The 24,387-nt window shown below is 61.4% G+C and overlaps 1 protein-coding gene across 2 annotated transcripts in view; it reads right to left on the reverse strand.

Moving 5' to 3' along the window:
* Window positions 1-8,597: 8,597 nt before the first annotated feature.
* The window catches only part of WDR27 (WD repeat domain 27), a 51,397-nt gene continuing 35,607 nt past the window's right edge, over window positions 8,598-24,387 (reverse strand). For both annotated transcript variants that reach the window (XM_045842941.1, XM_045842937.1), the window contains one exon: window positions 8,598-9,481. In XM_045842941.1, coding sequence (XP_045698897.1) covers window positions 9,399-9,481 — 83 coding nt within the window. In that variant the 3' untranslated portion in view covers window positions 8,598-9,398. The remainder of the gene's footprint in view (window positions 9,482-24,387) is intronic.

Here is a 24,387-nt window from a genome sequence, read left to right on the forward strand (position 1 = left end):
CCCCCGGGGGGCGAGCGTGGGCGGCGTGCCTGCGGGCGTCCCTGCGCACCTGGGATCCCGAGTCCACAGGACGGGCGTCAGGTCTCTGGGGGAGAAAATGCGCGGACTGCCGGTCGGAGCGCCGGCCGGAGGGGTTTGCACGGGGCTGGCCGGGGACCCCGAGTCCTGCTCGCAGGGACTGGGCTGCGGCCAAGCGGGCACCGAAGGCCGAGCCAGGGAGGCCCGCTGGGTCGCCGCGAACCGTGCGCACTTGCACGGGCACAGAAGGACGGATGGAACGCTGCTGAGAGAGTAACTGGTGGTACATGGCCCCGCCCCCCCCTCCCCGAGAGCAGGGGCCTTTCTGCGCGCGGCTGTCCCCGCCCTCCCTCCAGGGACGCGCTGTGGTCTGGAGCCGCAGGCCCCACCTGCCCCACCAACCACCCGACAGGCCTCCTGGGGCCACAGGCCCGGGCTCCCCCTGCCAGCGGTGCCCAGGGCAGGGAGGGGCTGCGCCCCGTCCACCGGGGACCCTCAGCCGGGACTCAGCTGGGAGCTCCCAGGAGGCCTCAGCCGGCAGCCCTACCGGAGACCCCACCACGTGGAGGGTGTGGGGGGCGGGGTGTCCCGTTTCCGGGGGAAATGCAGAGTTGTGCTTTAGGGTTTTTTTGTCTTTTTCACAGCAGCTTTCTTTCCCCTAGGATATCAGTGTGATGGGTCGGAGACACTTCTAACGACAGGCCTGTGTGTGAATCATTATCCAAAATGTTGAAAGTAGCCATTCCAGAAATGTGTCCTCTGTTCTTGAGACACATTCTCCGCCTCTGGTTTCAGTCCAGCTGCCCCGAACGAGCAGACGTCAGAGCCGTGAGAGACCGGGCGCCCTGGGCGAGGGCGACAGGAGGCAGACGGGACCGGGTTTCTGGGTCCCGAGTTTTCAGCTCTGCACCGCAGCAGCCACGGCCATGGGCACCGGATTCTGGAATGTGCCACCGGGATCCGGGATCCAAACGGGTGGTGGCCTGAAGTCAGTGCGCCGTGCGCCGCGGCGGGAGGAGCCCGGAGACGGAGACGGTGCCCAAGGAGGACACGAAGGGGGAGGTCGCACCGGGAAACCCCGTCGGGTGAGAAACGCGGGGGGACTCGCGCATTCATCCACGGGGCCCCGGGAGCAGGGCCGTAACGGGGGGCAGACCTGTGTCCTGTTGGGTTACACGAGGCTCAGGCCCCGCCCGCCGGCCCTGGCCCGGCCCGGCCCGGCCCGCTCAGGGTGGGCCCCTGGCTTCCGCTCCCACCTGCCGCCACGCCCACCGCGGCCCTGAGGTCCCGCCCGCTGTGCCCCCGCGGCGCCTGCGCTGCTGGGTCTGCGGCTCCAGCCTCGGGCTCCTTTCCTCGCACGGAGGAGAACGTCCGTTTTCAGACTCGGACACAAACGAGCCCCGCCTCGGACACAACGGCCACCGGTCCGGGCGCAGCGGCCACCACACCGGGCCTGCGGGTGCGGAACGCCTCTCCCGGGGCCTCTGCCCAAGCCCGTTCTGGCTGGCGGTGTGCTCCCCGGGTCGGAGCTCCGGGTCGCCTGCGCCCCGAACCGCTCGGCTGGGCCTGGTCGTCCCCCCTCGTCTCCCCGAGTCCGTCGCGGGAGAGGCCGGCCGGCCGGCTGCGCTCTGCACCTGCTTGGGAGGAGTCTGTTTTCTGGCGGGAAGTTAAAAAGTGCTGCTCTCTTCGCAACTTTTTACCGGAGTACGTTTTCTGTATGCCTGTGTTAATTTGGGGGAATTTCTCTGCTCGCACCTGGACAAACACGGGGACACGTGTGGTCACACACATGCAGGAACACACATGCTCACGGGCACACACGTGGGCTCACTGTCATACATGCATCATGAGCGTGCACTCAGATGCAACATGTGTGTGCGCACACACTCGTGCACACGCACACACACCCCTCCTCTCTGACCCGGCCCCACGTCTGGCGCGGTGTCCGTCCGCCCGGCCCGCCGGCCCGCCGTCCAGTCGGAAAAGCAGCGCCAGCCTGGCGCCGCGTGGGCCGCGGGCTTCCCGGGTCACCTGGGTCACCTGGACTTGCTGGCCTCCCATGGGCGTTAAAAAACAGGGTGATATTAGTTTCACTTCAAACCTTTCATTATTCAGTTTCGTTTACATCTCAGTATGTTTCTTTGTTTTCAGCAGATGTGTCTTCTGATATGTTCTTAAGAATGTGAAGAAACTTCTGAAAATAATTTTCCATATTTTGGAGAACACTGAAGTCATATTGTCCCCTGACCTTAAATATTTCAGGTGTAAACACACTTTACATTTTTATTGACTATTTTATAACAGGCTCCAAATAACCCTGTTTTCTCTCCCTCTTTATTTCTTCGAAAACATTTTCTTTAAAACCGACGTCGTTGCAGCAGGAATATGTGGGCTTCCCTCCGTCTCTGTCTGTTGCTTCCGTGGTCAGAACCCTTCCCAACCGCAGCAGGAGGGGAGCGGGGCTCCCAGCAACCGGGGTGCGCCATCCTCAGGACCCCAGCTCTGATGGCGCCCTGACAACAGCACCCGCCTGCCCGTCCCCCCATCCCCCTGCCACATCCCCGGTTCCTGCCTGCCCGTCCTCTTGGGACGGTGCTTCCCTGCAATTTACATCAACTCGTTTCCTGCTGTGTGTGGTCCTGTGTCATTTCAAGAAGCTTCCGGAAGCCCTGGCTGGGTGGCCCATGGGGAGGAGCGGTCTCCATACACCAAGGCTGCAGGCTGACCCCTGGTCAGGCGCTGGCCAGAAACAGCCGAGGAGGAGAGACGAGGGGAAAGATGAACCAGTGTCTCTCTCCCTTCCTCGCTCTCTCTCAAATTAAGAAAGAACATTTTTAATAACAGAAAACTGCAGGAGAGACTGGGGAAGGGCAGGTCCACAGCCCCAGAAGCTCCCCGAAGCCCCAGGGGTGGGGACTGTGTGCTGTGGCCTCTGAGGGACGGACACCCCTGAACCTGAAGGGCCCCCCAGCCATGGGACCCACATCCAAGACGACTCCATCCAGCAAAGCTGGCATTTAGAATGGAAGGGCAGATAAAGTGCTTCCCAGATAAGGTCAAGTTCAAGGAGTTCCTCATCACCAAGCCCTTATTATGTGAAATGTTGAAGGACTTATCTAAGAAAAAGAAGATCAAAACTATGGACAGTAAAATGTCAACAAACTCACAACTATCAACAACTGAACCTAAAAAAAAAAAACTAAGCAAACAACTAGAACAGGAACAGAATCACAGAAATGGAGATCACATGGAGGTTATCAGCGGGGAGGGGGAGGATGGAGGAAAAAGTATGAGGAATAAGAAGCATAAATGGTAGGTAGAAAACAGACAGGGGGAGGTTAGGAATAGTGTAGGAAATCGAGAAGCCAAAGAACTCATACATACAACCCATGGACATGAACTTGGGGGAACGCAGGTAGGTGGGGGTTGCAGAGCAGAGGAGAATAAAAGGGAGGGGAAAATGGGACAACTGTATCCCATTTCAATTAAATATACTTAAAAAAGTAAAACAAAATGAAAAAGAGAACCTTTAAAAAAAATAAAACCACCACAGCAAAAGTCATGGATGCAGTCCACATCTTTGAAAGAAAAATGTTGTTTTATTTATTTCGCAGCAGAAGAGAGAGCAATGTGGTTCCACTTAGGACGGTTCTTGTTTGTGCGTTGCTCATCCCTCTGCAACGCGCACCAGGGCTGACGCGGCGCCCACGGAATGTGGCCTCCCATGCCTGGGCCCCTCCGTCACCGCGCCGCGCCTGTGGGTGTCCAGGTTGGAGGGCAGAGTTTTGGGTTTCGGCCGGAGGTTGAGCGTTCTCCTGGCAGTTACAGAAAAGGTGCGTTCTGGGCCCGGAGGGCGGCGTGACGTCCGGCGGAGGTCTTGGGTAAAGCCGAGGCAGCAGCTGGAGAACAGCGTGGGGGCACTCGGAGCAGCTGCCCGCAGAGCCCGCGCTCAGGGAGGGGGCGACACACAGCGGCCACTCGGCAGGGTCCCGCCGGAGGGCCCGGGGCGAGAAGTCCCAGCCTGAGGGGCAGGGAGCGGGGCAGCGGAGGGTGACAGCGACACCCTGGAGGGTCTGAATGGGGGTGTCGCCCTCCCCGAGTCTCGCGTTCCAGCGGGAAGAGGCAGCGTGGCGTCGCGCTCAGTGTCGAATGCTCGTGACTGTCCTTCCCTTCCTGCCGGGAGCTTGTTTTGCCGACCTGACGGGCAACGGCCACTCTAGCACCAAGGGACTCGACCCGGGGGCTTCTCTCCGCAGCGGCTGCCCCTGCAAGTCACACAGTGAGTGACCGTGGCCCTGCGAGGCCCTGGGTCACGTCCCCGGGGTCCCAGCAGGCACGGTTCCCGGCTGGCCTCCGCTCCAGCCAGCGTGCCTGGTTGGCGGAGGCGGGGCTGGGCAGGAGCCCCCGCAGACTGTGGGCCCCAGGAGCCCGGGTCCCGCCGAGCCCGCGAAGAGAGAGTGACGGCCGGGGATGAGCGTTCGCGTGAAAGCGTGACTCCGCTGTGGACACGACTTCAGCAGACGCCCCCCGAGCCCCCTGCTGGCCGTGAAAAGAAGTCCCCCGACCTCCCTGGGGCGCGTTTGTCCCAGCGCTGCAGGCCGGGGCACACACCGCTGCCCCCCTCCCGGGGGGCCCTCTGCCCGCCTGGCCTCCCCACTCTTCCCCTTGCAGCCTTCGATTCTCTTGCCATTAAGTTCAAAACCACGGACACCCACCCTGGTTTCTGGCCAGACTCGCGTGGCCTCCCCTCGACACGAACTTCCTGTGACCGTCCAGTTCTAGCTGCCTGGGCATCTGTGTCGTCTCCTGAGCCTCGAGCGCCGGGAAAAGGTGGGCCTTCACCTGCATCGGCTCATTTTCTGGCCCTGTTGAAAAGCTCCCCTGAACCACACCCGTGAAACACACAGATTTACTCTGGGGCCGGTCAGTGGGAGATACTTTCACAGCTTGAGGCCTCGCACCCCGAGCCACTCATAACCCCCTCCTGCTGAGCCCATCGCCCGTCGGCTGCCCCCCGGGGTGGCACCCCCGGCAGAGCCTGGACTTCGGGTTACCGCTCCACGGCTCCCGGCTCAGCCACAGACCGTCCCCGGCTGCAGATGCTCAGGGGTGGGCAGCCCTCAGCCCGGGGACGTGTCCGAGACCCCTGGGGGTGCCTGAAACCACGGGAGGCCCAGCCCCCACTGGCACCACGCTGGTTCCGTACGCTCACGTCTGGTGAAGTCCGGTTTGTAAACCAGGCACAGGTAAGAGACGAACAACAGTAACTCATGAGACAATAGAATAATTTTAATATACTGCAATCAAAGTTATTCGAATGTGGTCTCCCCCCCACCTCGTACTAACTTATATATTTTTCAGTCCGAAATGATTCCTGACTCTGCGTCACTCATCCGGCAGGCTCAGCGCTTCCCGGCACAACACGCCGCCATCGGCCGGAGCAGCTCTCGCCACATGTCCCGCCCGCCTGCAGCCCAGGCCTGTCCACACCTGCTCTTCCTCGAACTGCGCAGGGAGAAGGCTCGCTCTCGCCGCAGACCCCACGACCCCAGCGACTCCAGCGTGTGCATCTGCTTCCTTTCACGCCCAGAACCCTCACCTTCTCCTCAGAGCGGCTTCCCAGCCTCCTCTGTCCCGCCCGCACCGCCTGCACCACCTGCACCGCCGCCCTCGTGCTTCGGGGCCACTCAGGTGACATGCGGGTGGCTGGGGCGCCACCTCTGCGACCCACGAGGGGCCACCTAACAACCCAGGCACCTGCCCAGGGTCCGGCAGGCCGGGAGGGCCCGCAGGGTGGGGACACCGGACCAAGGGGTGAGCCGTGTCCCAGTGGGGTTTCACCACGCTGTCCAGGATGGCACGCAATTTAAAACGTGTGAATTGTCTATTTCTGGAATTTTCCACTTAATATTTTGGAACAGGGCTGATGGGGAGTAACTGAGCCACAGGACATGAAACTGCAGATGAGGGACGAGCACTGGACTGTGAAGCTATTAACAGCAGCAAAACTGCAGCCGGGCCAGGAGGAAACAATCGGAGTGAGTTATTTTTAGTTAGGGCACAAAGCAGAGTTGGCACCGAAGAAAAGGCGTGAGAGGGAAAAAGAGGAGGGAGGGGCGGCAGGGTTTTACAGCCCTGCTTGGAAAGCCACATTTGCCATTTTAGAAAAATCAAACAGTTGGACACTGGCAATTTTATTCGGTTCAATGTAATAATGCCAACGCCAAGGTACCTGCTGCTCCCACAGAAACCCGCTCCTCCAGGCGGGGGGCCTACAGCCTGGCGCACAGGCCCGGTCCCTTGCCACCTGACCGCCACCCTTTGGAGAGCACCGCCCCTGGGGCCTGGAGCGCGCAGTCCGCGGCGCCTCCGCCCGCGGGAAGGAGTGAGCGTCTATGCCTCCCCGCGGCGGCCGCAGCCGGACAGAAGCGGTTTGATCCAGAGGGTGTTGGGACCACCCCCAGAGCCGCACTCCTGTTCCGCAGCCCGCAGAGCACGGGGTGCCCGAGTGTGTGAAGCCAGGACAGGCGCCTGGTGGGGAGGTGCTGTGCCGTTCCCATCCCAGCACCGAGGGAGCCCTCCGGGCCGCCCAGGCGACACACAGTGGTGCCGGCCTGCGCCGTGGAGACCGTCCACCTCGCTCGGCCCGCGCGGGGATCCGGACGGTGCCGGGTCCGCCTGCCCGCACACGCTGCAGGACGGCTCTGAGCTCCCTGGTGTGGCCACGCGGTGTCTTCCCGCAGCCTCGGGGCCCCTGGGCTCTCGGCCCGTCCCCATCACTCCCTCTCCAGCAGGTCCCCTCAGAAGCAGCCCCCCCGGCTTCCTCCTCTCCTCAGGGGTGCCCCCCACCTCTCGGGCCCCACCCTGGCACTTCCGATCCTCCCGGTCCCCCCGCGGCCCCGCTGTCGCCTGGCCCTCCCGGTTCCCGCGCACCCGGGGGACCCGCAGCCCGAGGCCAGGCTCGCTCAGCAGCTCAGCGCCTCTGTCCAGGGCGAAGGGGGGGGTCACAAGCCCGGCGCGGCGCCTCCGTCCCACATGCCCGGGGCCTGACTGTGTCCGTGGACGTCACGGGTGGAGAGGACGCCCTGGACGGCTTTCCCAGGCTCCTCGGTCCCGGGACACGAGTGTAGCAACAGCGACACCTGTCGAACTCGCAGGATTATCACACGGACAGGCTGCCGCAGTGCAACCAGGTAAAAACGGACGTTCTCCGTAACGCGTCGCGCTATTTACCTCTCGGGCGTCCGAGGAAGGCACAAGGACCGCCCCCTTCGCCGTGGAGCGCGCGGGCTCGTCGCCCAGAAACAGCCGACGGCTCAGGAGGCCGAGCCGGGTGGGCCTCGCGCGCGCGCCGCAGCGCACGGCGGATGACTGCGCGCCCCGCGACTGCGGTACCCCGGCCTTCGCCGGCCGCTACAGAAGCACCTGCCGCCGCACCCGCCCTGCGTGCGGCCTTGCCCGCGGCAGCCCCGCGCGGCCTGTCCGCGGCTCCTGGGAAGCGGACTGGACGGAGCTTTCCGGCAACTCCGCGGCGCTTCCAGATCCCCCTGTCCTGGCTTCTCCCCCGTGAAGCTCCCTAGTCCCTCCATAGGCGAGGCCACCGTTTACGTTAACTGGGTATGTGTTCCTAAGGTGTGTTAGCTATCATCATGGATGTTACATAGTTTTTAATTTCTTTTTTTAAAGATTTTATTTATTTTTAGGCAGGGGGGAGGGAGGGAGGAAGAGAGAGAGAAACAGCAATGTGTGGTTGCCTTTCATGTGGCCCCACTGGGGACCTGGCCTGCAACCCAGGCATGTTCCCTGACCGGGGATTGAACCTGTGACACTTTGGTTCGCAGCCCGCGCTCAATCCACTGAGCTACACCAGCCAGGGCTTCTTCTTAAAGTCATAGTTAACGTAACTGGAATTGTGACTGACTTTGGAGAAAATGTATAGGAAAATAAAGGAAATATATAAGAAATTAATTTTTTTAATTTACAAAAACAGATAAAAACCTAAATGAAGGCAGGATAGACAGAAACCGCCGTTCACGATGAAAGTCGCCGCAAAGCGGGCGCATCGAGAACAGCCAAGGGCCGCGCGTGGCTCCGCCCCCACCGGCCGGCACGCGGGGGCCCACGTTCGCAGCGGTGGTGGCACCAGGGGAGCGCGCAGGCCGCCTGGCAGGTCCCCACAGGGGGGTGTGGGCGAGGAAGGGAATCTCCCACAGGGACGGACGAGCCCTGAGGACGCTGCGGGGCGAGGGCAGCCGGGCCCGCGGCGCGGACGCCGTGCGAGCCCACCCACTCACGGGCAGTCCCGGGGCAGCGCAGCCAGGAGGCCGCCCGGGGCCAGGGCGGGGGATGGGCGTGAGGGTGGCGTGGGGACAGGCTGTCGGGTGGGGATGAGAGCCTCCCCGGGGGCCGGGGCGGTTGCACAACACGTGAACCGAGTTAATGCTACCGAACCGCACATGTGAAAATGATTAAGATGGTGATCACGTTACATGTGTCTCACCACGATCAAGAATTACATTTTAAAATAAAAATTAAATGATGTAACTGGAATTAAGAATGTTAAATAAGAGTGTACGGGCTTCTTGCCCTAAAACCTGCTTTATTTACCTATTTTAACCATGTTAAATAAATTTAACAATGTAATTACTGTTACGTAAATGGATAAAGATGTTTGGGTAACTCTGAATCTCAGAAAAAATGAAAACGAGTTGCTCTAAGTTTTGCCACTGAAAAAGCCTGCGAAGACAAGGGTGCACTCAGGGGCAGTGTGTGCAGGTCCCCACAAGAAGCCCAGGAATCCGGGTGTGACGTTTCTTGGGGGGGCGGGGGACTGCAGGCTGCATCCCAGGAGGCAGGCGCGATGAGGCAGTGGGGCCCGGGGGGATGGAAGCCCCCACCCCAGTTTCCCAAGTGGGATGGGTGACATTGGGTCTCCCCTCAGAGGCCCTAACAGCGTGGCACCCAGGTTGTTGGCCATGGGACCTGGAATTGTTCCGGAAGCCTTCCAGGCTTCTTCCAGGATCCTGGGAGGACTTGCTTCTGGGACCTTCAGAGGCAGCTGGCCCCGGCCTCGCTGGGCCGGCCAGCAGCACGCAAAGATGAAGCCCATGGGCAGAGGCCGGTTCACCGAGCAAAACCGGGGGCGTCAGGCAGGCCCAGCACCACCCCAAGTGAAGCCTCACTCTGCAAAGTCTAGTTTGTGCAGCAAACTCTAGATTATTTTTACTGAAGAACGTTCTGCTCTAAGCTGACCGAATTCTGTGCAGGAGGGTGGCTGCAGGGGTCCCTCTGAGGACCAGACCTCAGGCATGTGTGGTGGCACAGAGATGCAGTGGGCGGCTCAGGGGACCGACCCCAGGCACGCCCGAGCCCTGAGGTCCTCAAGCCGGTGGGCCGGGCTCCAGGTCAGTGGTCACTCGGCTCCGAACAGCTGAAGTTTGCCGTCCAGGGTGGCCGTGGCGAGCTGTGAGGGAAACAAGTGCAGGATAAGCCCCTGGCTGCCTCCCGTCACCGGGAGACCCATCAGCTGAGCGAGGGGCCAGCCAACCTTCTTGTCGGTCACTTTCTAGAACACTGACCTCGGTGGTAAGAACAGCCTCCGCTGGCCCGAGTGCCCCGGGCCCCACCCCCGTTCCCCCGGGAGTGAAGAAACAGATCCCAGCACGTGGGCTCCTCACCAGCACTAGGTGCCCCCAGGGGCCCGTCCCCTCCTCAGCCAGGCCCACCCACCCATCCCGGCTGCTCAGGACGCAGGGCCCCAGGTGGCTTCCCACCCGCCCACCTCCCATTGGGCCAGCCGAGCAGAGGGGGCTCCTGGTCCGCCGCCAGCCCGCCGGCTCAGTGAGGCGGGAGGGCCAAGGTCATGGGGCCAGCGAGGTCTCTGGTCTAGGCCTTGGTCCGCTCAGGGCCACAACCGGAGGACAGGGCAGGGACCCCCTTTGGCCGCAGCACGGTGAGGGAGCAGCCTTCCCCCTGCGCTCCTCAGAGGTGTGGGCGTCCCACTGCAACCGGCCTCCGACCGCAGCCGGGCGGCACACAAGCTTGGTGTGACCACAACCAGTGTGCGGGGACGTGGCCAACAGCCCCCAGGGGCCTGGAGACGGGGGCCATGCCCGGGGCCCAGGTGCCGCAGAGCCAGCGTCGCGGGAGGTGGCCCACATGGGACGCTGGCTGTGCCGGGCCCGGCGGCTCATGGCACTCTGTCCTCGGCGGGGTCCCTCGGCACCACCCGACCCTGGAGTCCCAGCCCACCACCGAGGCTGAGGGGAGTTCTTGCGGCCTGTCTCCCACGCTGGCGTTGATGCAGCCACATCGGCACTGATGCAGACACAGAGACAGACAGACAGACATGGACAGAGGGTGGATGCGGCTGCCTTACACTAGAGGAGACCTGCAGGGCCATCAGAAGCCGCGCAGAGAAGCATCTAGAACTTCTGTCGCACAGCAGCAATTTGACACACCCCCCGTTTCAGAGGGGGCACTGGGGACACAGACGTGAATCCGAGCTCGGCCCCACTCGGGTTTGCCGTGCGACGTGGGGAGTCAGTGGAGGCTGGGCCACCTGCGTTCGGGCAACTCCTGCGTAACAGACCAGGGTAAGGTCGCCTGTGGGGAACCGAAGGGCTGGAGCAGCACCTCTCGGAGCCAGGCACCCAGGAGCTCTGCACCCATGTGGGGCCATGGTGGAACCAAGCGTGACAGGTGGGTGTGGGGCTTCGGACCGAGTCACAGTCCCCACGACGCTGCGGGGCGGGGCGGGGGGGGGGGCGTGATGCTCACCGCGCACTTCAGAGCGGACACCGCTGGGGGGCGGGGCTGTGTTCTCATCTCAAAGAACCGGCCCCGGAAAACAAAGCCCGACTTCGCACCGGAGAAAGCTGTGCTCGCGGGCAAGTCCCCAAGTGCTCTACACTCGTGGGCCAGTCGCGTGCGTGTCAAATGCGTCTGCCAGAACCATATTGGAGACGACGGCGGTGCCGACGCGCAGCCGGCACTGTAGAACCGGTCCTCCCGTTCTAGAGCCCTCGTCTGCCAACACCGCTGCCAGCGCCCCACCGGTGACACCGGGAAGCGCTCGCTGCCCTTCCCAGAGCAGGTCTTGAAGCGACACAGGGGTGACAGTGCGAGAGCCGGGCACCGCTCCCGTCCCATCTCCAAACGCGGGAGCCACTGGGAAAGGGGAATCGACAAGTCGAGGGGCGAACGCATCAGCCCTCACGCAGGAGAATCCCGCTAACATCCGTCCCACAGTCGGACCGCAGCGCCAGAGCTCCGGAGAACACAGGCCGCGCGTCCCCGGTGTGCGTCTGTGACCCTGGAGGGGCAGGGCAGGGGGGCGGGGGGCCGGAGGGGCCCGGAAAACGCGCCCCAGGAAGCCAGGGACAGAGCTCTGCGAGAGGCTTTTTAAAGGAGGCCCAGGGACATGAAACAAGCCCGTTGGAGCCAGGGGACCAGAGGCCCATCGGCGCGGGGCGAGGGGAGGACGGAGGAGGGGCGTGAGACCTCGGAGGGCGGGGCCGGCGGCGGGGTGGCGGGAGCCAGAACCGGCTCGGACCGGCCGAGCGGATGGGCCCTTTGTCACAGGGTTCCTGGCACGGCGGAGGGAGCCGAGGAACAAACGCCGATCCCGGAGCCGCAGAGTCCCGGGAACACGCCTGTCAGCACCTGTGATGTATGTCGTCCTTACCCTCCTTCCCTGCACAAACCATGTGGTTCTCATTCTCTGGCCCACATGGGTCAGAAAAAAACCAAACAAACAAACAGAAAAAAAAAAAAAACACCAAACACCCTGAGAGCCCTGCAGCCGCCCGGTTTCCATGGCAGCTGCGGCCCCTCCGCCCCAGTGCAGACTCTGGTCCGAGTGGGCAGGGGGCTCCCCCGGCTCCCGCGACGGCCTCGTGGGCGCCGGCCCCAGGGAGGCAGGGCGGCTGGGGACCACGCGGAGGGGAACGGGGGCTCCTTTCCCGAAACAGGACGAGGCCACCCCGTCGCAGTGGAAAGTCAGTTCCCACCGGAGCGGGGCCGCTCAGTCCCCCGTGGCCGAGGGCGCGCTCCAGGGCGGTGGGCAGGAGAGAACAGCCCTAGGTTTTGGCCGGGCTCGTGCCTCTGCACCCCTGCGCGGGCGAGAAATTGAGGGCAGGGGCCACGGGAAGCCACAGGCGAGGCTGCGAGTCCGCGAGGCCGCCCTCTGCCGGCCTGGAGTAGGTCCCGTCTCCGTCCCTACGGAGGGCGGCGGAGGCGGGGCTCCGGTGGCCGTGGAGACACGGAGGCCAACCGTGGTTGGGGCTCATGAGGATGAGCGGGGTGGGGGGGGGCGGCGTACACAACCCCAGGTGCCCAGGAGAGACCGGGGAGCGAGTCACGTGACCGACGAGCAGCACGGGCTCAGCCGCTGCTGTTCCCCGAGCACCTGGCGGAGCGCACCGCGGACCCCGGGCCCTCGTGCACGGCCTCGAAGGAGACGCGTCGAAAACGCGTGGAGACACGACACAGGATGAGGCGCTGCCGCGAATAGCCGGAAGACTGGCCGGACCCACAGCGAACCCAGGAGCAGGAGCAGATCACCCACGCAGGCAGGAGGTCGCCTTGGGGAGGGCGGAGGGGAAAGGGCTGCGGAGGGAGTCGCCCCAACTCAGCGAGGCAGCAGGACGCGATCCATGGAGGCCAGCTGACCGGGTCCCACGTCGATTTGGTGGTTCCAGAAGGAGAGAAGGGGGGGGGGAGATGGAGAAGAGGGGGCACGTGAAGGAACAGAAGCTGGAACTGCCCGGAGCCAGGGGGACATCGAGGCGTCTCTGAGAGAGCAGAGAGCGTCCCGGGGACGCAGGGCACACCCGCACCCGAGGTGCTTACGGAGGCAGCCAGAGCGGCGCCGGCGACAGCCCCGCCTACCCAGCGGCTCGTCCTGAATCTCTGCTGCACTGGGAGCAGACACGCGCCGGCCCCACGCACAGGCCCGGCTCCCGCGGGGGACGCTGAGCAGGTGACTCTGGGGGGCAGTGTGAATCGAGGGCCACGTTTCCACACGAGGCTCGTTTTTCAGTTTTAAATGTTACTGTTAGTTATCAGCCACTAGCTTTGTCAGGGAAAGTAAACCTTTAATTCTGATGAAAATAAATGGACCAACGTTTTGCTTCATGTTTCATAGTTTTCAAGTTTTGTCTCTCAGGTCTTTCCAAAGCACAGATCACAAAGCGATTCTACATGTTTTCCTACCTGCTGCCAGTTTCACCTTTACATTTATGTGATTACATCATCAGATATGCACAGGCTTAAAGAGAAACACAGGTTGGTTTTTTCTTAATATAGAGCCATTTTTCTTAAACGTCATGGCAAGTAATCCACCTTTTTCCCGTTGTCTTGTGGTGCCATATTCAGTGTGTACTAAATCCCCGAACGGACGCTGGCCACCTCGGAGTTCTCTAGTATGTCCTTCTGGTGCTGCTTCGGATCTCTGGTCAGTGCCACGTAGCTTCTGCTTCTGTGGTTTCGAAGTACTTCTCACCTGACAGAGAAACTGGGGAGGTCAATTAGCCTTCAGCAAATCTATTCTTTCCCAATATACGTGCTTTGCGGCGAGTTTGCTGAGCCTTTCTGGGACTGGGCCGAGAGTGCACGGTGAGTGTGCAGCTGGTGAGAGTGCGGTGAGTGGGCAGCTAGCGGGAGCCGTGGGAGGACGCGGGACACCCCAGACCCGGGTCCGCGAGGCCCAATCAAGTTTCTCCGTTTCCTCCTCAGTTCTGCTTTCCTCAGCTGAGCTCCCAGAAGCTCTCAGTCCTGTTTGCTGCCGAGAAGGAAATCTTGTTTTATTTGCAGTTCATGTTGTTGGTGCATTGATTGTTGAAACTAGGTGTTAACTTCCAGTTAAACGAATCAGATCATCTGCAATTGGTGAACTTTTTCCTCTTCTAAGCCTTTCACTCTCGTTTGTCTTCCTCTCGTTGCTTCGTCGACCAGGACAGCCCACGTCTTGGCTGCAGCGGGACCCGGGGGTGAGAGCATTGCCCTCCTGGCTGCCGTGGGCTCAGGTGAGCCCCACCAGGTCCGTTGTGTGGAGGGCAGGGTGGAGCTGAAAGGTGCCCGTCCTGCCAACGGCGCAGCCTCGCTCAGAGCTCGCACAGGGGAGCCGTGGCTGGGGGTGACGCAGCCCCGGGGCATGCAGGGGGCCAGGGAGGGGACACCACCTGTCGGAGCTCTCGCGGCAGAGCTGCATAGACCACGGGTGCTCCTCAAGGTGGCACAGGACATGTCGATCAGGGCTGACAGGACACCGTGCCGCACAGGAGCACGGAAGCCAAGGCCTTTGAGCGGACTGCGGAGACAGCCAAGAGGAGCGGGCTGGCCGGCCAACACCCGGTGGACACTGCTCTGACTGACCCTCAGGCCACCGCAGACTCTGCCTTGCAAGACGTTACCGGCTGCCTCCCGACCCAGACCTGACCTGACTCTTGGGACCCAGTTCGTCGTCCCCAAACTCTCCTGCGAGACATCACCGCCGACCGTTTCCGAGAGACTGTTTCCGACGCTGGGTTGCCGGAGACTTGATCGGACCCCATCGGGGAAAGCTGGTCAGTGAAGGGCAGGGTCGCCTGCGTGGGCTCCCTGTGACTCCCTAGTGCCTGTGTCGCCAGCAGGGCGGGTAGCCGGGTGGATGGCCTGGCGCCTCCGTGCCGGAGGCTGGGTGCTGGTTCAGGGGAAGACCACCGCGCAGCGGCTCGCAGGGCAGGCGCATTCCTTGCGACGGTCCTGCTGGTCACATGGGGGCAGGGACGCCAAGCCAGCCGGGCAGGCGCAGAGTTGGCCGGGGGCCCACATCCCCCTCCCGTGTGGGCGTCTGAGCTGCCTCCCGGGCCCGGGCTGCATGGAGTCCCCGGCGGCAGAGACCCCTGACGGGGCCAGACACTGACCAAGGCGGAGAGCAGAAGGTTTACTTTGGAGGAAGAGCCCAAAACTGGCTCTCATCTGAAAGCTCCGTGGACCAGTGCAGATGAGAAGCAGAACACGCCACTGTTTCCCGTTTCGGCTGGACGACCGCCCGTCTGGTTCACAGGTTTCGAGAGCGCAACGCCGTGAGGACAACTGCGTGCCCCCTCGGCCTGCAGGCATCTGTCCTCAGCCTCTGGTCGGTGGGAGCACGGCGCCCCCGTCGGCGGCGGCCCCGACCCCCGGTTCCCAGACGCAGACCCAGCCCGGGCCCCTCCTGCTCCGCTGGCTCCGCGCCGCTGGGCCGGGCTGAGCAGCAGGGCTGAACTCTCTCCAGATGGCTCCAGTGTGCAGCCAAGGCCGAGCGCTCCAAAGATTTAAATTCTGTAATTTCATTACTCCTCAAAGCTCTCTAATCCAGGATAAATATTTCCACTTCGTTGAAAGTTGCTGATCCAACATGTGGGAACGTTTTGTGGCTGCGCCCTGGCTTCTCCCCCCCAGGCTTCCAGTAACTCGGCGTCACGGGCTCCGTCCGCGCAGCCTTGCTGTCGGGGCGGGCGTCCCGCGTGACTCGGAGCTGGCTGGCCCGGAACCCCGGGTGCGTTCCCCCTGGAATGCCCCATGTGCAGGAGCCGCAGGAGTGGTCCGGAGCACATGTCGCCGCTGGAATCCACAGCTGTGCCCTCCCTGCGTCCTAGCGTGACTGTGGCCTCCCCACTGAGTGGCTGTGGGGTCGGCCGGCGACCCCAGGACTGGCCACTCTGCACTGGGGAGCTCGACTCCGACACGCTGTGGGGACGCGGGACAACCCCACGGCAGCCGTCCGGCGCACCGTGAAACGCCGCACTCTCCGTTAGAAGGCGGCGAGGGGTGCGTGGGGACGCCAGGCCGGGTGGGCCGGGACTCCGCACTCCCACAGCGGCTGCTGCCCGAGAAGGAAGGCCTCGCCTGCCCGGCTGCTCCCACCGCGCCCCCAGCCGCCCTGGCCTGTGCCAGGTGGGCGCGGTGGGAGCCCAGGGGAGCAGGTCTGTGGCAGGGCGGCGCACACAGCCACGCCCGCCTGCCCTGAGGGCCTGGCCGTGCGAGTGGAGGAGACGGACAGCGGGACAAGACCACAGACGGAGGTCCTGGAGGGGCCACCCGCCACGTGCCGCTCCCGGGGCACGCGCTCGCGCCTGCTGCTCCCTGCCACTGCCGCCAGGACAGACGACCGTGAACTCAGTGGCTCAAAGCAGTCGCCTCCCCGTTCTGTCAGTCAGAGTCCAGAATGGGCCTCACGGTGCGGAGACCACGGGGCCCACACGGCCGCCACCTGCGTCAGGCCGGCCTCAGCCCTGGGCCCCGGCCCCTCATCCACCTTCAAAGCCGGCGACATCACGTCGCTCCCCCGATGCCTCGGGCTTCCTCCTGAGCCCCCTCGTGAGCCCCCGGCCACTTGGGTGATGCAGAGTGACCTCTGCGCCGACCAGGTGACGGGGACCTTCACCCATCTTCCTCCCCCCAGTGCCCTGTGGGGTCACGGGTTCACGGACACCGGTGGGGTCGCCATCCTGCCCGACCTCAGAGAGGAGCTAAGGGTCAGCAGAGCAGTGACGCAGGTGGAACTGTCGACGTTCTTCTGGGGCAACAACAACTACGACAAGGCCACCCGTGGCAGGCGCCCCCAAATACCACCCACCCCACGCCACGTCGCCTCGCCCGGGACCGGATCGGACTGTCATCACGTGTCCTGGCTCCTCAGAACATGGGGCCAGACCCGGCCGTCCCGCTGGCCACAGGTCTGCAGCCCCGAGAGGCGAGCTCGCACTCGGACCACGATGGCGGCGGCGGCGGCGGCCGGAGCCCCAGCTGCAGGCAGCAACTCCGGAGAAGCCTCTGGGCTGACCAGCCAGTCGCCACAACACACGCAGCTTCACGGAAAAACACAAGTTCGGATCGAAGCTGCGAAGGCGGCTTCTGTGAGCGGCCGACGCTCCCATGGGTGGGAGGGCCTCGCCGACGACAGAGGGCCAGCCCTCGCCCGCACAGGCACGTGGCGGCGTCACCAGTCCTGGGGGGGATCGCGAGTGGGCCAGCCCCGGGCACGGGGCTCTCCCCCAGGGCTCCTGGGGGCGCCCCCACACCGCGCCCCTTGACCTGCTGCTCTGCTCCTTGTTTTGGAAGGAGGGTGAGAGGGCCTGACGGGGGTGGGGGGGGCGCACTGAGATGCTCCCTTCTCGCGCCGGGGACTTCTCGGCACAGGGGGCTCCCTCGCGTTCTCAAGGTCTGCCGTGACTCCCTGGCCGGCCCAGGCTGCCCAGAGCCGCGCAGAGTGAAAGACCGATTCTCGTTCCGCTCCAGCCACAAAACACCCTTTTCCCGTTACTTTCGACCTGGATCCGTCCAGCCGACGTGAGGTTCCAGCCAAGAGCCGTGCAGCGGAAAGCCGGCCGTCTGCCCCGCCTCCGGTGGGGCGCACACAGCTCCCGGGCCTCCGGGAAGAAGGGCTTCCTGACAACTGGGTTTAAACCGGCGGGGACAGGTTAACGAGCGCTGGATACAGAGGGATGGGGGTAAATTTATTTCCCTGTGCGTCAAAGAGCCGACGGGTGGTGGAGTGGGCGGAGGGGAGGGCAGGCCGTGACAGAGCACACGCGGAAAGCGGCAGCAGCTCCGTGGCTGGGGGAGCACATCCTGCTGCTGCTGGAACACTGAGTCACGGCGCCCGCGGCCTCTGGGCGGGCGGCTCCTGCTCCCACTGCCCCCACGCAGTCACGGCCGGGGAGAAAATCGGGGACCTGGGCCCCTCCGTTGCCTCTGCTTTTCCTGTCGTTGCACCCAGACCCCGTCGAGAAGGACGGGGTCCCGGGCCGACCCCCCCCGTGGCGCGTCCCGCGGGGCAGCGGCCACGCTCAGCCTGGCAACCTTTCCCTTGGAGCCTCGTCACCCCGTGCTGCCCGCTAGCTTATCGCAGAGTATTCTCAACCTTCTGGTGAGTTCCAGCCAGTTAAAACCAGCTCCCAGCGGCTGGGTCTCGTTCTCTGCATGAGGTCTCTCTGGACAGAGGGACAGAGACAGACAGACAGAGAAGCCAGTGCAGGCCCTGCCTGCCACCTGCCGCACCCGCCGCAGCACAGGGGTGGTGGCTCCTGCAGGAGCAGGTGCCGCGGGTGCACCGGCGGGCGCAGACAAGGGCCCCCTCTGTGCGTGGGGATTGGGGCTCCGACACCCTGAGCCCGTGGGCGGGTTTCCCTGGCGTCGGCAGAGCTGAGACTGAAACTCAGGCACAAACACCGCTGCTCCCGGGGGCCTGGCCACTGCTGGGGCGCAGGGCTCTGGCTGACCCCTGCCCATCGAGCCCGCGGCCGCAGAGGGCCGCAGAGGGCCCCAGAGGCCCGGACGGCCCCAACCCTGCAGCTGCCCGCAGGGGCCCCTGTGGTCAAAGTGCTCTGAGGCGGCCACAGTGCAGATCCCTGGGCCCCAGCCCCCTTGATGCGGCGGGACGGAGTGGGGCCCGGAATCTGCATTCTCCCCAGGCCTGGGCGACACGGCGGCTGGCCGGACCCCACCTTGAGCAGCGCGGCTCCAGGCTCTGCCACCGGTGAGCCCCACGCGGTGCACACTCCTCAGGACACAGCTGCCCGCAGCCGGGACCCTGCATCTCCCCCGCCCGCTGTGCCGGGGGGCGCGACCACAGCCAGCGAGGGTGGGGCAGGCGAACATGGGGCTGTCCAGGGCATTTTAAAGACGACGAAAGTGTGACTTCTGAAAACACTACTCTTCCTATTTCATACTTGACTTTCCAGATTCTACTCTAGGTCTTTGACTTGTTTCCTCAGGAGACGCAATTGGCTTCCAAAAGCAGCCTTCTCCCTCCTTTCCTGCCCTTTCCAATCCGATCGCTGGCAGGAGGGAGAGGGGGCGGGGCGGGCAGAGGCAGCAGGTGTGTCCCTGCCACGGGCGCTCGGGGCCGGTGACCTGCGCAGAACCGCTGCACCGTGGCCCTGGGCCCTGCTGGGAGGGGCTCGGGGCTGGCACGTGCCCCCCACGCCACGCGGCACGCTCCTCACCACTCGCAGACCGCAGGTCCCCAAGGCCTCGGACGTCACAGCGGATCACGCCCACAGGGCGCCCCCGTCTCAGTCCCCGTCCAGGGCCCCGGGGCCCGCTTCTCCTCGACTCCGCTGATCCCTCACTCGCACCGAGCTGGACCCGAGACGTCCGTCGTCGAGGCTGCGGCGGGGGGTTCTGACTCAGCGTCGAGCGAGTCTCTGCTGCCGCCGGACTCGCCGTGGAATCGGCAGAGCACGTCTCTGAAGCCTCAGTCAGTGAACGTCATGAGGTTACCCGACACCAACCCTTGACTCCTCCGGCTGCTGCTTCCCCCGAGGAAAGAAAAGTGCCAAATGCCAGGTTCTTCACACCCCATTTTCCACTCTGCACAAAAACGCAACACCGAACACACGGACCTGCCAGGGAGCTTTCTCCGTACACCAGCCGCACTGCCTTCCCGAACCTAAGGGACCCGTCAGTCACCGCGACCGATGGCCGTGATCAATGACCACAGTCGACCGTGATCGATGACCACAGTCAATGACCATGATCGAGGACCGTGATCGATGACCACAGTCGATGACCATGATCGAGGACCGTGATCGATGACCAGGATCAATGGCCGTGATCAATGACCACAGTCAATGACCAAGATCGATGACCCCAGCCGCTCTGTCCCGTGGGGCCCAGGGTGGGCGTCACCTGAGGCATGAGCCCCTGCTCTCCTCCAACGAGCGAACGTGGGAAAGGTGAAAAGCATTTGCGAGCCCACTCATGATTTGAATCCTGGGTGACAAAGAATCACACTTCCAAGTCCAGCGAGTCTACGAACCAGGAGCACAGTCGTGGAGCTTCAGACCGCCCTCCACTCGGCCACGTCGCTCCAGAGGCAGCCCAGGGCGGCGGGGCGAGGAGCCGGGCAACAGTGGCCGGTGAGACCCTCTGCGGCCCCTGCCCCGGGCCCGGCAGGCCACACACCAGCGGGATGCCGACAACATGATTTAAAACGTATTTAAAGGCTGCGAACAGGAGGCGTTCAACACTGCAAGGCAGCGGAACCATCTGTTCAGTTTCCCCCCACAGACGCCAGAGGGAACGGCTCGAGTGGCCTCTGGATTTGTGTTAAGGGCACCCTCGAGATTTCAGAAAAGCAGGTAGACGCATCGCACCTGGCCGGTGGGCCAGATGGAGTCTCTCCATCTGGAAACAAAGTCTGCGGAGGACAGGAAAGGGACGCGCAGAACACGAAGTCTCGGGTGCCGGGCTGCGGGTGACATCGCCCCCAGCTCTAACGGCCACGGGCCCCGACAGGGAAGCGAACCCCATGATGTCGACAGCACCGAGAAACACAGAGAGGGAGTCGGCACCCCATGGGTGCACTGCAGGCTGCTCCAGGAGACAAAAGAGGCTGCCTTACCGTGTACAAGAGATGATCGATAACTAGACATCTTTCTGGTGGATTCTGCTAAAAACAAAGAACTAACACCAATCATTCTCAAATTTTTCCAGATGACAGAACAGGAGGGAACAGTCCCTAACTCCTCCTGCGAGGCTGGACAGCACGGCCACAAGAGAGGGGGACGGCAGAGCCACACCCCTGGGCCAGAGAGGCACAAAAGTCCTCTGTTCGAAACGCAGGACAAACGCAGCCACAGAAGGGCCGTCCACGGCGACCCAGTGGGACCTCCCCCGTGAGTGCAGTGCTGGGGGAACACACAAAATCAACTCCTGGAACACGCCAGTCAGTGCAATGCAAACATACCATCACCTCCACAGACACAGCAAAACAATGTGGAAAAGGCACACAGCTCAGGACGACGACGCCCAGCAGACCAGGCGCAGAGGAGACCCGCCGGCGGCCATCTACACGCCCTCGTCCAGCACCACCCACGGCGGCGAGAGACCGAGCCCGTCCCCCCCCCCAACCCACACACTGCAGCCTGGGTGGGGCCTCTGGGCCCAGGACCTCCATGCCGCCTTGTCCAGGCCGCCCCAGCCAGAGCAGTCAGCCGAGAGAAGGACATGAAAACTATCTAGAATGAAAAAGGATAAATAAAAGCCCTACCCACTGGCATACGATGTGACTTTAACATCGTAAGTTCCAAAAATCCATTAAAAATAGCGAGCAAAGCGAATAAAACCGCTCGTCTGGGCCGCAGGACACAAGATCAGTGTAACAGAAATCAGCTGCATGTTTACGTAGTAGCAGGACACACTCCAAAATGGAATTAAGAAAACAATTCAATTTACAATAGCATCTAGAAGAATGAAATACTCAGGACTTAGTTTTTTAAAAAGATGGGCACGACTTGTACAGTGACAACCAGGAACCGTTGCTGCAGAAAATGAAATAAGATCTAAACAAGTGGAAAAATATCCCGTATTCGTGGAACGGAAAACACTGTCATTACAGCAGTAAAAACCCCAAAGCTGAATCAGAGATTCGATGCGATCAAAACCCCCAACTTCTTTTTCAGGCACAAAAACATTGCCTGCCCCCGAGACCCCCATGGAAATGCCAGGGCCCAAAGAGCCACAGCCGTCTCGAGAAGAAGGAAGTTGGGGACACTCCCGGGGCCGGCACTTGCAACAGGGACCAGCACTCGGCACTCGGAGTGTGGCAGGTGCCGAGAGACAGGCAGGCAGGGAGCGGGCGAGAACTGGGAGCCCGGAAGTGAGAGACCGAACGGTCTACCGGTTTCTACCAGCGGCTCCAGTGCCATCCGATGGAGGTGAAGAGTCGTCGTCCTGTGAACTGACGGGATGGAGCCACTGCTCGCGCACCAGGGAAGCACGCAGGCGGACAAATGCAGCCCCCGACTCACATCGCGTGGGCCGGCCCAAACGTTCGCTGGGTTTTTGCCATGAGAAGGATCCAGTAGCACTTAGTTGTCTTTAGCTCCATCTGAAACTATTTCGTTAGATTGTATTGTGACAGCTGTCATGTCAGCATGCATTTAAAAAAACTTATCAAAATTGGTGAATTTCTGTACAGCCATTTTAATATTGAGGATGGAAGAAAGTACGCATTTGTGGTGTGTTATGCTTTATTATTTCAAGAAAGGTAAAAACACAACTGAAATGTAAAAAAAAAGCAGATGGGTGCAGTGTATGGAGAAGGGGCTGTGACTGAAGGAATGTGTCAGAAGTGGTTTGCCAAGTTCCGTGCTGGAGATTCCTCGCTGGACGATGCCCCACGGTCCAGAAGACCAACTGGAGTGGACGGCAGTCAAACTGAGACACTAGTTGAGAACAATCAGTGTGACGCCACATCAGAGACAGCTGACACACTCTAAATGTCCAAATGAATAACATTATTGGTAAAAATGAAAAATGTGTCCTTTATTTTATGGAAAAAACATACGGTCTTTTTGGCTAAGCCAGTATTAATGCAAAAACCGAGACAGGTCAGCTAAGACTACGAAATTCTTGAAAGAAAACACGGAGGTAAATCTTCGTAACTGTGGCTTTGGCAAATGCGTCTCTGAATGACGCTCAAACCACAAGCACCCAAAAACCAGATAAACTGAACTGACCGAAATGGAAACTCCTGTGTGTTGAGGAACACCGTCAAGAAAGTGAGGACAGCCCACAAAAGGGGGAACTGGACGTCACCTACACGTCTGGTAAGCGTCTGGTGCTCAGAATATATGATAATCTATTAAAACCGAACAGTAAGTGTCAAAGAACCCAATTTAAAAATGGGCAAAGTACTCGGACAGAATGTCTCCCCCAAAACAGAGTTTCTCCCAGGCTCAGGGATGCACAGATGGCCGACCAACACGTCAGCCACCTTCAGCGTCGTTAATCATCAGGGAGACGCTCAGCAGAATCCTGAGGCACCGCGGTACAGCCCTGGGAGCAGCCCCAGGGAGCACGGGAGGTCACCAGGGCCGGCGGGCACTGGCTGGGCGGAGGTGTCGGGCCTTTCACGTTGCGCGTGAAGTCTGGACGAACGCAGCACATGGAAGAGTCTGGCAGGCGCTCCCACAGCTGGAGACCTAATTGCTGTGTGACGCGGAGACCCACTGCCGGGCCTGTGCTCGCACGGCAGGGCTGGGAAGATGTTCAGAGACGACTGGTCCACGAATCCCACAGCAGCACCTTCCGTGTGGCCCAAGCGTGGGAACCGCCCCAAGTCCATCAGCAGACGGGCAAGCTGAGGGTGGCCTCTCCAAGCCGCGAAGCAGTTCCGAGCTGGGAGCAGGAGGGAGGCACCGGCCGTGCTACAGGGTGGACGGGCCTTGGAACCCTCGTTCTCAGAGGCAGGTGCCAGGCCCCAGCGGACACAGGTTGTGAAATGCCACACCCACGCGGCGGCTGGAACAGGTGAGGCTGTGGACGTGGGGTGGGTTCGTCTGCCTGGGGCAGGGGTGCGGGGTGGGGGGGTCTGCCTGCCAGCAGGCGGGGGTTTCTTGGGGAGGGGGGTGCCATCGTTTTGGGACAGACAGGGGGCAGGACTGCACGACATACAAGTGCGCTCAAGCCAAAGGCACTGCAGTAAAAGATGGTGAATTTTAAGTCACGGAAACGATGTTTCAGTAAAAAGATCTAATAAACGTGCATTCTGAAACATTTGCAGATGAATTCCCAGCTGGGATTTGCTCCCACAGGACCTGCAGGTACGGGCTGGGTGGGGCAGAAGCAGGGGGTCGTCAGGGTTCGCCTCTGGACACACTGGGGAGTTTGCTTACGATTATCTTTGCAAGAACGACCAAGTAAACCCTTATGAAAAGGGCGGCTGAGGTGTAGTTATTATAAACCTACATAATCAAAATTGGTGGACTCTGCTGAAATGGAAAATAATGTTAAGAAGCCGACCCAAGATATTACACAAAGGACCTGGCATTTCAGATTATTGAGGGAAAAATGGGGTGTCTGCTCATCCTTTGAGAGAAACACAAATGGGTAAAAGCCTTACCTAGTACCTTATGCACAGATGAACTGCACACGGATATTTTAAATAAGATTAAAAATACATTTATATTTACATAATGTGTTCTAAACAAAACTAGAAAACTATCAGTGAACATATAATCTTAGAAGTTCTCCTAAATCTAATTAATTAAAAAAAACAGATTTTTTTAAATATCAGAAACACAAAAATTATTGTTAACATATGGAAAGGGGCTGACACCCAAGTTAAAAGTGTCTCTAAGGAAAAAAAACTTAAAGGGAGAATAAATAATCCACAAAAAAGTGAAATACCAAAGTCCAAGACACTAAGCACGGTCCCTTCTCCTGCCACCTGGCATCCGAACCCCCGTGCTCTGGGGCGCCCCTCCGTGAGCCACAAAGGCAAACGGAGGTGATGCCCCCCACCCCCCGGGCGCCCCCTCCACCGCTCGGGAGCCGCCTGCAGTCTCGGCAACAACTGTTTTAGCGTGAGAGTCTTCCCTGTTCGATGTAGAC

The sequence above is a fragment of the Phyllostomus hastatus genome, unplaced genomic scaffold (assembly GCF_019186645.2).
Source record: "Phyllostomus hastatus isolate PE091 unplaced genomic scaffold, TTU_PhHast_1.1 phas_contig_40, whole genome shotgun sequence".
Classification (NCBI taxonomy): Eukaryota; Metazoa; Chordata; class Mammalia; order Chiroptera; family Phyllostomidae; genus Phyllostomus; species Phyllostomus hastatus.